This window comes from Rosa chinensis, chromosome 2, assembly GCF_002994745.2.
Source record: "Rosa chinensis cultivar Old Blush chromosome 2, RchiOBHm-V2, whole genome shotgun sequence".
Taxonomy (NCBI): Eukaryota; Viridiplantae; Streptophyta; class Magnoliopsida; order Rosales; family Rosaceae; genus Rosa; species Rosa chinensis.
The window spans coordinates 58,306,928-58,321,805 of NC_037089.1; the positions used below are offsets into that span (position 1 = coordinate 58,306,928).

At 38.6% G+C, this 14,878-nt stretch overlaps 1 protein-coding gene and 1 long non-coding RNA gene across 2 annotated transcripts; one reads left to right on the forward strand and one right to left on the reverse strand.

Annotated features, from left to right (window-relative positions):
* Positions 1-5,704: 5,704 nt before the first annotated feature.
* Positions 5,705-10,013, reverse strand: LOC112185659 (nuclear poly(A) polymerase 4). The gene is made up of 10 exons (XM_024323926.2): positions 9,812-10,013; positions 9,640-9,717; positions 8,546-8,653; positions 8,408-8,470; positions 8,149-8,310; positions 7,264-7,377; positions 7,113-7,175; positions 6,690-7,019; positions 6,439-6,603; positions 5,705-6,342 (listed from the first exon to the last, which is right to left on the reverse strand). The coding sequence occupies exons 1-10, from the start codon at positions 9,953-9,955 to the stop codon at positions 5,755-5,757; spliced, it is 1,815 nt and encodes a 604-aa protein (XP_024179694.1). The 5' UTR covers positions 9,956-10,013; the 3' UTR covers positions 5,705-5,754.
* A 2,512-nt stretch (positions 10,014-12,525) lies between these two features.
* On the forward strand, positions 12,526-13,885 carry LOC112190649. Its single transcript, XR_002932486.2, has 4 exons — positions 12,526-12,669; positions 12,797-12,941; positions 13,024-13,189; positions 13,349-13,885. It is a non-coding gene; the product is annotated as an uncharacterized LOC112190649 (long non-coding RNA).
* Positions 13,886-14,878: the final 993 nt, after the last annotated feature.

The window sequence follows — 14,878 nt, forward strand, 5'->3', positions numbered from 1 at the left end:
CATCCTATTCAGTCAATTGGATTTGACTATGCTAGAGAGTTTACATCGAAAGACTTTCGATGAATATTGCAATGGGACTGATGTTGGACATCATATTCCCATGCACACACCCAAATGGTCTTGCGAAAATGACTACGATGGTAGTCCAGACATTGGTTTTGCGCATCAATCTCTTTATATCCGCTTGGGGTGATGCAATATAGCATGCAACTATGTTAATTCGTCTACGACCCACCACTACTCAATGTACCTCTGCGTTACAGCTAGTGACTGGGTACAAATATCGTACTTACACATATTTGAGTGAACCCTTTATGTGCCAATTGCTCTGCCACAGCGCTCCATGATGGGTCCTTACAGACGAATGGGCAACTAGGTTGGTTTTGAAACTCCAACAATCGTTCGCCACTTAATGCCCTTGCAAGGCGATCTCATTACCGCTAGATTTGCGGGTTGTCACTTTGATGTGACAGTCTTCTTGTCGTTAGGGGGAGATAAGAACATGGATGTTCAACACGAACGACAGGAATTGTCGTGGCCTGTCCCTACTATGTCTCATCTCGATCCCTATTAAAGTGATGAAACCACACAAATATGCTGCAAACATGCCTGCAAGGAAGTACGTCCCTACGAGAGGACGTAGCGTCACCCTACATGGAGGTAGGCACAGCGCCAACGCCAAAGAGAGTGACACTCTGGAGTTACAGGCAAGGCCCCAGCTGTTAAAGTGATGAGACCACACAAATATGCTACAAACATGCCTGCAAGGAAGTACGTCCCTACGAGAGGACGTAGCGTCACCCTACATGGAGGTAGGCATGGCGCCAACGCCAAAGAGAGTGGCACTCTGGCGTTACAGGCAAGGCCCCAGCTAGGATGCGTGGGAGGTCTGTGGGTTCGAAGGACACTTTGGCACATTCCAATCCTTTGATCATCAAGACTCAAAATCTGTCTCATGAGAATCTTCCGGGTTAGGGTTATCGTTGGGGGACGCCTCAACGTTAGATTTTATTCCTGAGAATATAGAGGTCTATGAAAATTACACTAGTGTACATGAGACGTGGGATAGAAACTCCATCATAATTGTTTATGTAGTGGCGCATTAGTTTGTTGAGTCCGATGATATCGAACCACACTCCGTTGATGAATGAATGCCAACGTAGAGAGATTTGGCCTAAATGGAAAGATGTGATCCAGGTTAAGTTTGATTCTCTAACGAATAGGAAGGTTTTCGAGCTAGTGATGCAACACCTCCTAACATAAAACTTATTGACTAATGGGTTTTCGTTAGAAAGCGTGATGAGAAAAAGAGATGGCAATCTCACCTTATGGCACAAGGCTTCTCACAAAACGCCCTGGAATCGACTACGATGAGATATATTCTCTCGTAATGGATGTCATGGCACTCCACTACCCTGTCAGTTTGGTACTTTCCAAAGAACTGAACATGCAGCTTACAAATGTGGTAACTAAGTATCTATATGGGGATCTAGATATGAAATATACATGAAAGTTCATGGTGAACTTCATTTACCTAAGTCAAGTGGCTATAGACCACGGAGCGCGTTTACAAAAAGGTTGAAACACTCACTAAAGTGACTACTTGATTGGGAAGGGATATGTCCATGAGTTTCCATAACAAGTTTCGGATTCTATCGCGGTTCATGTTGGACATGATCTTCATTAAAAGCCCTTAAAGAGTTAAGGGAAACCGCTGAACACTTGAAATCCGAGTTTGAGATGAAGGATTTTGGGAGAACACGAATATGCCTCTGTTTGGAACTTTAGCATCGTGTTGATAGATGCTTAGGCATTTTGACAAGGTCAAACCTTCACGCACCCCCATGATCGTTCGTAATCTAGATCTTGAAAATGATCCTCTTCGTTCGAAGGATGATAATGAAGATGTGCTAGAGGCATGAGTGCCTTACTTGAATACAATAGGAGCATTACTGTACTTAACTCAATGCACAAGACTGGACAACTCATTTTCCATGAACTTGTTAGCTAGATATAGCTCTGCGCCAACGTGACGCCATTGGATTGGTGTAAAAGATATCTTTCGGTACTTGAGATGTACGATTGATATGGGCTTGTTCTATCCCTACAGAGAGATGATGGATTCAGACCCATCACACACCAGGAACGCCGCCAACACTAGCCTGCGTCCACTATCCTCATCCCTAAACGACATAAGTGTTTTGGAATGTTTTGCTGATGTTGGGTATCTCTCTTACCCATACAAAGGTTATTCCCAAAATGGTTAAGTGTTCACCATGGGTAAAGACCGTGATATCGTAGAGGTCTACAGAAATAGACCATACTCGCTATATCTTTGAACAATGCAGAGATTATTGCTCTTCACAAAGTGGTTCGTGAATGTATATGGATTGGATCCATAATTACGCATGTTCGAACAATTGTGGTTTGAAGTCTACCACAGATGAGCCTACGAGAATTTAGGATAATGCTGCTTGCTTTGAACAAACGAAGCAAAGTTTACATCAAAAGCGACAACACTAAGCATAATCAGCAATAACAAACTCTCTTCAAGATCAATGTGAACTAGGTTCGATCTGAGGACAGTATGGCAGACTTGCTCACTAAATCATTGCCTAAATTCCACTTTCGAGAAACATATTGGTAGCATCGTTTGCGGAAGTTATCCAAATTCCAATGACTGTAGTCGTCAGGGGGAGATGTAGACATCAGGGGGAGTTGTCTATATGTATGGTCTCGAAACATGAAGGGTGTGTTGTGCTCTTTTTCCCCTTCAACCGAGGTTATTTTTGTCCCACTAGGTTTTTATTACTTGGCAATGTTTTTAATGAGGCAACGAGAGGAGCACCATGTTTGGGTGACACAAGGTTGAGTGTTCAAGTAAATCTCTGTTTGTCTATTTGTGTGTCTGGCCTAGTGGTAATAGGATTTTAATTAGAGAGAATCTCAGAGAATATCTTAAAGATATCTATTCCTTGTATGATTACCTTTCCTTGTACAATTCAAATTCTATGCATTGTATTCCTCTATATAAGTAGTTCCATATTATTAATGAGAACACACAACAATTCTCTCTTAAATATCGTTTCCCTAAAACACTAATTAATTTATGCGTTTCCAATATGACTTATTTTAAAAGAAAGTTTGTGGAGTCATAAATGGGTTGGACAAGCATAGGATGAAGAGCTTAGAAGGAAGAGTTAATTTAGATTCTACTTTGTAACACTCACACCTTAAATTCAACATCAGGTGCTTAAAATCTACCAACACAGGATTCGGGACGTGACAATCTAGGGGTCGTCAACGGGCCGGGCCGGGCCGGGCCTTGCTATATTTTTAAATAATTGCGGGCCGGGCCGGGCCAGGCTTTATTAAAAATCAAAGGATCCAAGCCCGTCCATATAAAGCGGGCCTTGCGGGCTTTTTCGGGCCTGGCCGGGCTTGGCCTTGCGGGCTTTATTTATAAATAAATATTTAAAGACACAAGTTTTTTTTTTTTTAATCAAGCTTTGGAAATTCAATGGATAATGATCAAATACAACCAAAGATAATAGATCTATATAACTATATTGTACCAAAAAAAATCTATATTTATATATAGATACTAATTTATTGATAAATAAATTTTTAAAGACACTAATTTTTTATAAACCTATATTTATATATCATACACTCCAAAGAGCAACCCCTATCAATTCAAAGAAAATGAAAAACCGACCGTTGGATGAGTTTATTACAATAAATTATGAGTGTGATAAAAAATTTAGCCAATTTCACCATATTTTCGAATCCGATCGGATTGGTCAACCGTAGTCACTTATATGTTTTATTGGTTGACCGATGGCGTGGCAACCGCGAAACGTGCTTATTTTTTCACATCACGTTTGTATATATTCCATCGATGGATGTGCGTGGACATAAGATAAAAAAATTAATTTTAATTACAAACGCATTGGTGTATACCAATTTTATTCCTTTAGTTGTATGACTTATACATTGCATTTAAATTGTTTAGGTTCATTTTAAAGCAACCATGAAGTAGAAAATGAATTCAGAGAAACCAACCGCTCGATAGAGAGATTGTAATGTTTTATGGTGATTGTAGAAAATCTAGCCAATTTCGTTATTGTTTCGAATTCGATCAACTAGGTCAAACTTAGTTACTCTTATAAACCTATATTTATATATCATACACTCCAAACAGCAACCCCTATCAATTCAAAGAAAATGGAAAAACTGACCGTTGGATGAGTTTATTACAATAAATTATGCGTGTGGTTAAAAATTTAGTCAATTTCACCATATTTTAGAACCCGATCTAATTGGTCAACCGTAGTCACTTATATGTTTTATTGGTTGACCGATGGCGTGACAACCGCGAAACGTGCTTATTTTTTCACATCACGTTTGTATATATCCCATCTATGGATGTGCTTGGACATAAGATACAAAAAATTAATTTTAATTACAAACACATTGGTGTATACCAATTTTACTCCTAAAGTTGTATGACATATACATTGCATTTAAATTGTTTAGGTTCATTCTAAAGCAAGCATGAAGTGGAAAATGAATTCAGAAAAACCAACCGCTCGATTGAGAGATTGTAATGTTTTATGGTGGTTGTAGAAAATTCAGCTAATTTGGTTATCGTTTAGAATTCGATCAACTAGGTCAAACTTAGTTACTCTTATAAACCTATATTTATATATCATACACTCCAAAGAGCAACCCATATCAATTCAAATAAAATGGAAAAACCGACCGTTGGATGAGTTTATTACAATAAATTATGCGTGTGGTTAAAAATTTAGTCAATTTCACCATAATTTTGAACCCGATCTAATTGGTCAACCGATTACCGATATGTAGAATATATATATATGCACATATTCTATATAGAATAATAGAAGTATAAGAACTTCCACACACACACGCACATATATATATATATATATATATCTCTATATATATTATTATATATATAATATAAAAATACACACATATATAAATATATATACATATATATAAACACACACACACACACACATATATATATCTCTATATATATATTATATATATAAACAAACACACACACACACACACATATATATATATATATATATATATATCTCTATATAAACACACACACACATATATATATATATATATATCTCTATATATATATATTATATATATAAACACACACACATATATAAATATATATATATATACATATATATAAACACACACACATATATAAATATATATATATACATATATATAAACACACACACACACTGACACACACACATATATATATATATCTCTATATATATTATATATATAAACACACACATAAATAAATATATATACATATATATAAACACACACACACATATATATATATAAACACAGACAAATATATATATCTATGTGTGTGTGTGTGTATATATATATTTATAAACACACACACACATAACTACAAATATATATATATATATATAATATTTTACGGGCTTTTACTGGCCGGGCCTACGGGCCGGGGCGGGTTTTTGCGGGCTTTAGGCGGGTCGGCCCTCGGCCCACCAAGGCGGGCTTTTGCGGGTTTTTTGACGGGCCGGGCCGGGCTAAAAGCCCTCCGGGCCGGCGGGCCTCCATCGGTCCACTTGATCCGCGGGCTTTTTGATGAGGCCTATGACAATCATAGAATCATATTCCATTATGATATGAAGGCCCAAAAAATTGTTTGGCCTATATACCAAATTTTTCGAAAACACTAGTCATGCTAGTAACGTTTGTAATAACAATGGAATTTGAGCCATCTCCAGGCTCCAGTTCTCCAGACAACGTTATTTTATTTGATTCAACTACCTCCACACCAACACATTTATCCAAAATCTCTGGAGATGTACTTCCTGCTTTGTAAGTAATGATGGATGCAGGTTGTTTCTCCGGCGAACCCCCACCAAGATCACTCTTCCAATTCAGGTGTCTCTCACCAGAACTCGCCCCACTAACTTCATGATCATGCTGCTTGGCCAAAACTCTGGACTGTATAGGTCGTTTACTACCATCAGGAAACACGAAAAAAGGAAGTTGGCTTCTACGAACATGAGAAAGGTAAATTTCCATCCCAGGTTTCCAAAAATTGTACATATTAATGGACAGCTTAAACTCATCAACTGTCCCTCTTATATCAAACTGCTGACCCTGAACCTTATCCCCCTGCTTCCTCTGCAAACCCATATAGAAAGCACTGTGTGCACACTGTTTGGTTTTATCAACATACGTGTGAGGATACGGGTGGCATTGTAACATCTCCATAGTATCCCGCTCAATCTGTAAATATAAACCGAGACACCAGATATTGTTTCTTCTCAGATAATTCTTTTTTCAGGAACAAAAAAAATACTGAAACATAGTTGTTGTTATTACCATTAGCGTAAGTTTCCTCAACCGAGATTCCACCCAGCCTTTCCAAGCACGCAGATCATCAACGTCAACTGCAACTATGTCGACCTGGAGATAGTTCTTATAGCTTTTGAAGAACAAATATGGTTCGAACAGAGCACACCACTTAGCTTTATCCAGTTCTATTTCCTGGTTTTAGCAAAGAAAGAAAGAAAAGTGACCATTAGACTTCCATCTATAAGAAGAGGAGAGGGGAAGAAAGAACAAGTACCCACCTCAGAAATCTTGTTCCCATGCTGAAACTGCTCCATCATGACTCGGAGGGTACTTTTAGAAACATTGTAGCTAGAGTTCATACAAGGGTATGCAGGAGTTATAATTGGCATATGATGAGTCCGGTCGCGAGGATTTTTGCGTGGGTCCCAAACACCAAAACCAAGTTCATCCTCTTCAATGGCACATAACATGACAGGATTTGGCCATCGCCACTGTGTGTAGACTCTAAAAAATCGAGAAACCAGCACGCTAGGAACTGCATTAGGATAAAGTTGACACACTCGGGCAACGAGGAGAGCCCAGTTCACACCACCAAGAAATCCAATAACCTAAACATAAATTAGTTCAGCAAAAATTGAAAGTCAGCCTAAATGTAGAATACTAAATAGGTCAAACAATTTCTGAAGTGAGAAGGTACTGACATTGGAATAAACACCACGCCTTTTCGCCCAAAACCTCAAGCATCGGAGTGTTGTACAGAAATGCTATGACAAATATAGGTCATTTAGCAAACAAAAATGAAGCAGGCAAATGAAGTCGACAAACTAAACATAAGCAGAGCAGTGTGTCAACCTCAACATTTGGAACAAGCTTAAGAATTTGATCAGCATCCCTGCAGCCATTAAGACTTCGAACAGTAGGCTCATCGATGTTGTACAACAGAGATACATCAGAAATGGCCAGGTCCTGTTTATTACCAAAAAACATAACTCTCAAAGCAATTAAGCAAAATGATGGTCATAGTCAAAGATGAAAAGAAAATGAGAGCATACAGCTACATAAAAACATGCGAATTAACAATACTGATAAACTTGATTGCCAAAAAAAAAAATCAATGCTGATAAACTTAGCAATGCCTTTAACATCTCCTCAAGCAAATGCCAACTTGCTAACAAGAATAAAGAGCAAACTTATAATGTGGATGAACATTTTCATGTGATCACTAAAAGGGAGATGGCCAGATGGGTTACAAGAACTGATTGACCGAGCTCATAACCAACAGAGACAAGCTTCCAAAGCATATATAAGAGAGATGAAATAAGACAGAGAAATTAATGAATGGAAATTTAGCTTTGATAATTAATTCTTAGAACACAGATGGAGCTGGGACATGGCTAATTTCATCCTCGCCCATAACTCCATATATATATATATATATATATATATATATCTGTGTGTGTGTGTACCTTTGTACTTTCGCAGATCTAAAATTTGAACCCTTCTTTTTTTCTTTTTGAATATTTCTTCCCTCTCTTCCTTTTTACTTTAGTCTACTTAGCAATCCCTGCTCATTTGGAAAAAGAAATATAAATGCTGGACAACAATGAGATCCCCAGCCCAAACCGCAAACAAATCATTGAAGAAGATTGTTATAAAATCTATACTAGCTCAATTATACAATTTACTAGTTTTTTGTTCTTATTATAGTTAGAGTTAAAGGGAAAGCTCAGCACTTACTTCTGGTACAACCAACAGAGTAACACTAGTATAAAGGAGGTCGATTGATATTCCATCGAACTTAAACTTCATTACGGGAACATAAGCATCTGGAACTGGTTGCAGTTCAGTCACTTCTTCCATTTCAGCCAGAGTGTCGTGCAATACAATAAAGAAGTCTTCCTGAAGATAACAAAAGAGTACTGAATAGATATATACTGAACAATTGCAAGATTATAACTACAAAAAAACTGCCTGCATTCAGTATTTAGTTATTTACCTCACGGTTGACATAAGATGGCCCAACACACAATGTGTCTATCCCGTCCCCAGGACCATGTACCTACATAAAAAGAAACAGTAAGTGTGCCTAGGTAGAAGAGAAAACCATATGGCAAACAAGAGCAAGCAAACTTACCCCAAGCCTATACGAACCAAATGTAAAAATAAGAGCATTAGCATCCTCAACCATTTGATCTGTGTATCGTCTCAACCGAGTAAGTTGCTTCACCCAATCCTTAACAATCTACAATCAGAAGATAGAATAGAAAAGAAAGTACAACAAGAAATCAGCAAAGCGGATAAAAGACTTGGATTGTTAATGATGTAGTAAACAAAAGCCCTCTAAATTTACCAAAAATCACAAATAAATAAATACGATTATAGTTCTAGAACCAAAAAGTAATGTGCATGGCAGACAGACTTCAACCCCAGAGCTCAAAAAATGCACCTAAACAAGCTCTAGCCTCTAGGACACGCATCTCATTCACAAATGCATGACCAAATGGATTGCATCATTGCATGTCCCATTCTACTCTACATTCAGGCATCACAAGTTAGCTTTTAGTACTTTATGAATCGCATGATCTTTCCATATTCACTTTTACCTCTACAAGAGACATACTCAGACTTTGTTGCTAAGATGCTACGTCTGCAACCTTTACTTTTTGACTACATAGACTAAATATTATACCTTTTTTTGGCTTTAAAATTTATTGTTTTATTACTAGAAGATCGGAGAACCTAGGTCATGTTCAATGAGCCATTTAACCCCAAAAATACAGATTGTATTCTTCCTTTCCAACTGGATTGTCAAATTCCTAGTCTTACAGTTACCTGCAAAACCCAGAATAATACTTCTAAAAGACTCTAACTATAAAAACAAAATTCAAAACAAATAATTAAAGAAAAAGGGTTCCTTCTTGATTGAAAGACTATGTTTGGGCAGTTTGGCATATTATGAATGGCCTCTAATCCACAAAGTCCGGTTTAAAGTGAAAAACTTAAGCAAGATGTAAGTTCAGCGAAGAGAAAAGGCACGCACTACTAAAATAAACACAAATTAGCATGCAAATTACTAGGGAAAATCACAGTTGCATTACAACTATTGGCTTCTGCAAGAAATTGAAATGTAAGCATACAGTAAATCTTTACCGATTAGGGCTATTCATCAAGTCCATACAATAAAACCTCTAACACTAGAATCAGTCTTAACCAAGTGATGATAATCACCTGCCCAATTCGGTGAAGAACCTCCTCTCTTTTGGCAGCTTCCTCTTCGCTTTCATAAAGCCCAGCTTCAACCAAGAACTTCAAAAACCCATAAACCCAAAAACAAAATTCTCAGAAACACAAATAATCAAAACTAAACAACCTTTCCTGGGAACAAACTGACAGCACAAACCTTCTTTAACTCCAAAGTTCTCTGAATATCGGATTCAGTTGGCCCCGCTGTCAAAAGTGGCTTTGTCACTCCGTATTGCTTACCGACCACGGCCTGCGTAGGCTGTGGCGAAGCACTCAACCCCTCTGAGCTCATCGCTTGCATCCCAAAACGAAATTTGAAAGAAAAGTGAAAGAAACAGGATTGGCAGAAGGGAGAAGACTTTTTCTTTTGGGCTTTTGGCAATGAGGGAGAAGACTTTCCAAGAATATGGAGGGAAATTCCTAGGACACGTGGCGACGCAGGGATGCTGCAGCGGTCCTTCAATATTTTTTTCTTTTTCTTTTTGTTGAGAACAATGATGGAACTTGGAACTCGGAGAATTCAAGAGTAAATATCATGGTTACATGGTTACTTGGAGTTTAATCTCATGGTTACATGTTTGTTTAGTTTAGGGTTCTGTTTTAGATTTTTCATTCGTGACTCATTTATGTCATAGCTCTGTTTTTCGGATTGGTGATTTTTTGTAATGTTTCCTACTATTGCATCTAATGGATTGACACCCCTTTGTTTAAAAAAAAAAAAAAGTAAATAATATTGTCATTAAAAAAAAAAGTGTTTAAGGAAATCCAGATTATGTGTCTGGCCCAAACTCTAGGTTACTTGACCTAATGGTAATAGAGTTACGTTAGAAGGATCTAGATTTCTATTCAATGTACGATTACTTTCCTTGTATGATTCGGACTCTATGCATTGTAATCCTCTGTATAAAGAGGCTTATATTATCAATGAAAGTACATACACAGTAATTCTCTCTCAATTACCGTTTCTCTAAAATATGTTATCAGCACAAAGCCTAACCCTACCTATAAGCCTAAAATCGGATTAGCCTCTCCTATGCTACTACTACTCCTGCAGTCCCCGCGTCACAACTCAATGCTAACCCTACCAGGTTAGCCTCGCTGCCTTTGTAGCACCTACAAGCCCCGCTTGCCTCTTGTCCTCTTGCCCGCAAGCCCTGCTTGCCTTATGCCTTTGCACGCATTTGCTTTTCCTACGAACGCTAGCCTCCTCGCACTACCCCCATGTCTCCGCACCCTGCGGCCCTGCGACACCGCAACACTCCCGCGATGCACCCTACACCGCGACGCACGCGAGATATTAGACTAGTACCCTCGCGCGGGCTCGCTTCTCCTGCGAACTCTCCCCTCGCGACTCTACTTCTTCGCTGCTTCACATCCTCACGGCTCTGCATCCTCACGGCCCCACATTCTCTCGACTATGCATTCTCGCAACACCGCGACCCTGCGACACATCCGCAACGCCTGTGACACGCCAGCAACCCCGCGACCACGCGACCATCTCTCTAGTCTGTTCGCCTAGGACTGAAGCTCGCTCTGCAATCCTAAGAAGTAAACTTTTCTAAAGGTTCCCGCTTTTGAAGTTTTTTTCTTCTTTTCTCTTCTTTTCTCGGGGACTTGCAACCTCCCTTCTTCTACCCCCTCTTTCTTCTTCATAGGGGAGACCAATAGCAGAACTATGGGGGTTCGTGCTTACTCCAAGCTTGGAGCTTGTAGAGTCCTCCAAACTTAGAGTTTGTTGAGATGTTATGATCGACCACAAACACATCATTGTTTCGATCTAATTCAATTCCTCTTGGAATCGGATTTCTTGGAAGCGACTACGCTCAGAAATCCCTAAATTTCTTGGAAGCAACTACGCTCAGAAATTTCTATTGTTTTCGTGGCAGCCTTTTTCTCTCCGAAACTTACCCTAATTTCTTGTTCTCTTTCAGGATGAATAACCTGAACAAACTGGACTTTGCTCCATTGGGAACAACTGGCTCCATATGTGTGAAGAAGTCCCAAATTTCGTTTTCCAATGATAAGGTTTCTAACCAGGGAGAAGATGGTCAAGAGTTGTTCCACCAAGAGGGACATGGTGATGGGTTATTTGATCGGGGGGGGGGGGGGGGGGGGGGGGGGGGGGGGCTGGGGCTACATGCTCCAAACATGAAGTTTTGCATCAAGTAAGCTCGGGCGGACTCCTAATAATGGAGTCATGCCGGTATTCCTCCCTCATGGTCTGGAGGGGGAGATTGTTGGGTTTCCAGCCTATGATGGGGGGGCTACATGCTCCAAACATGAAGTTCTGTATCAAGTAATTAAGCTCGGGCGGACTCCTAATAATGGAGTCATGCCGGTATTCCTCCCTCATGGTCTGGAGGGGGAGATTGTTGGGTTTCCAACCTATGAGTCTTTCCTAAGACAATTGTTTTAGAGTATGAGAATTGTTTACCCAGTAGGTTTTGGATTCCTACTGATGAATGGAGTTCCAATGAGGAATGAAAATCCTTATTGATGTAGGATTACCTGTAATCCTTGTTGATTACAGACAAGGAGAAGGCATAATTGCCTACCACCAACAGGAATAGGTTTCCTAATCGGTGAAGAAAGCTGATATCCTTATGGTTATATAAGGAGGGGTTCTGCTCTTAGTTTTGCATCACAAAGACAGAGAGCAAAGTGTCACTACTACAAAAACCACATACAAGGACACCAAACAAAGACACATTTTTATCAAAGTGTCCTAGTAACCTTATGAGGACGGGTTAAAAAAAACAGGGACAAAATTTGCGGTCCCGCTGATTTTTCTTGCCAAAAGTTAAACTTCCCGGTTTTTTTTCCCACACAAATTTCGACTTTGGCCTCTATTTTTTCAATTGACCCACCCCTCTCTGTCTCTCTTTCTCTGTCTCTCTCTCTCTCTGTCTCTTTCTCTTCTTCGTTGAATTCAGTCACCACGGATGGGTATTCTCTCTCCTTCTCGATCTGTCTCGAGCTTTCTCCGTTGTCTCTAACGAGGATCCGATCTAAAAGGTTTAACTGGCAGTGGCTTTCTTCTCATCCAAATCAATTTAGATGTGTCAGTGGCTCAATTTATATTCCTTAATTATGTGGATGAGATCTTAGAGGTTTAATTTTGGTTTCATCTCCTCTTCCGCAGATGCCAGGCCTAAACCCTCTCATCTGCTTCGCAATGTTGTCATCATCGTCTTTCCCCAAACCTCCGACCTCGCCGCCTACCTTCGACGCCCCCGTAATGCCATTGAAGAGCTCCAGAGCAGCCAGTGCTCCACCGGTCCAAAAGGGTCTGCTCTTGAATTGAATTTGGTTTTGATTCTAATCCGGGTGATGTTGTTTACTTTGGTGTTGATTTTGTTGGCAAAACAGGTTTTTCTGCAGTGACTGGAGTAGTTAAGTCAGGCTTTAATACTTCGTGAATTGAACGGGTGATAAAGATCCTAACAAGAGGAACAAACTAGTTCAAGACTTGAATGATTTAACTGTGGTGTACTTCAATCAGCCATTGAAGCCAAAGAAGATGAATCACAGAGAGGTTAGCAGTGAAGTTCCGATCAAAGATCAGAGTATTGTTTTGTTGTTTTGAAGGATGAGATTAGAGATCTATTGAAGTTATCATCTTTGTTATAAAGTACCTTTAATTGTTTATAGAAATCTATTGGTAGTTTGTTATAAACTCATCCCCAAATTTCAGTTACGTGATTTGAAGGAAGTGAATGAAGAGGTTGCCATGTACAAGGTCAGGTTACTCGATCTCCCCCCCCCCCCCCCAATGTTTTTTTTTTATATATAATTTGTTTGATATGTTCAGTGTGTATTGATCTTGGATTATAATCATTTTCCTTCCATCAGTTTAAGGATTATGATACCAAGAACTCTGGTATTTTGAAAGAAATCTGCAGAAACTGTCCTGCAGTACAGCCTTCTTTGGTACTTCTTTTTCCTGACTTACTGACCTCCAAATGACCTGAATTTTTGATATGTTTCACTTCTGTTAGTTAACAAAGGATCTGGAAAGTTTCATCGCATTTCGACGTAAAGTGAATGTTCTGTGAATTTTCCAAGTTTGGTCTGTAATTGAGAAAGTTCCAGAATTTTAAATGTTCCTCTGATTTTCTGTTGAGATTTGAACTTCTACTTGAATCATTTAAGTTCTGGTTTTTCTGTATATTGAACTAGACATCCCAATGCTTGTTTGAAAACTAATTCCTTGTCATTTGGATTTGCAATGAATTTTTGGTGAATTTTTGAAGTTGACCATGCTGCTGAGAAAGTATGTGTGGATTCATAGACTGTTAACTCAGTAATTTGACTTGGATTTGACAATCTTATTTCAAATGTCATTTACAATTTTAGGAAAATCTACTCAAGTTTTTCATATTATCACATTTCTTAAAAGGATAAACAGATAAGATGGAAGGCTAGCTGTTTCAGGATTTCCAAAACTAGTATAACTAGAACTAAAGTGTGCCACATTTTTGAATGAGTGATCATCAGCTTTTGGATTGTTCCGATCAATCTTCATCCTTTATTTTCTGTGAATTTAAGTAATCGCAAGATTTGATTCACTTAGAAAAAAACAACTTAAATTTTCTTCATTACTAAAGATTTAGTACAATGAAGCTGCGGAAGAACTAAAACACAAATAAGTACCAAAATTAATCACCTGTATCAACTTTGTACTTTACAATGACTAAAAGTTTTGGTTCTTCCAAATTCTCATCAATTAAATTGTGAAATGATAGCTTATCAATAATATCAATCATGCTCTTTCCAACCAATTTTTTATCGTTTGTTCACTGGTTTGTTAATCTGCATCTACTAATTAACTAAACTAAAAACCAGCTCCTCAATTTATTTATACCAGTAACATGCTTTTAAACAGTACCTTCTGCAGCCTTGCCTTTCTGTCAAAAGCTGAAATCAATTGGGAAGCCCGAACAAACAAGTGGTGACTCTGTATCCTCTACATCAAAGGTGAGTAAATTTGATTTCAACTAGAAATCATAAAACTAAATGACTTTGTCGGTTTATAAGTATTAACTAGCTGAATAAGCAAGTACCAACTAATAAGTTGGATCTGGTGTCAAACTTAATGGCATGTCAACCAGGAACTGCATGAGAGAGTATTAGTATTGAAGGCTTGAAGGCTTGAAGGTGCAATATTGAAACGTTGCTCATATTTACAGTATACTATGACACTATCTTAAATGGTAACTTGTTA

Coding starts and splice junctions, on each gene's coding strand:
- LOC112185659 (XM_024323926.2), bottom strand. CDS start 9,955: ATGCAAGCGATGAGCTCAGAGGGGTTGAGTGCTTCGCCACAGCCTACG. Junction 8,654..9,639: donor TTCTTCACCGAATTGGGCAG/GTGATTATCATC, acceptor TTCTGATTGTAG/ATTGTTAAGGATTGGGTGAA. Junction 8,311..8,407: donor CATCTTATGTCAACCGTGAG/GTAAATAACTAA, acceptor TGTTATCTTCAG/GAAGACTTCTTTATTGTATT.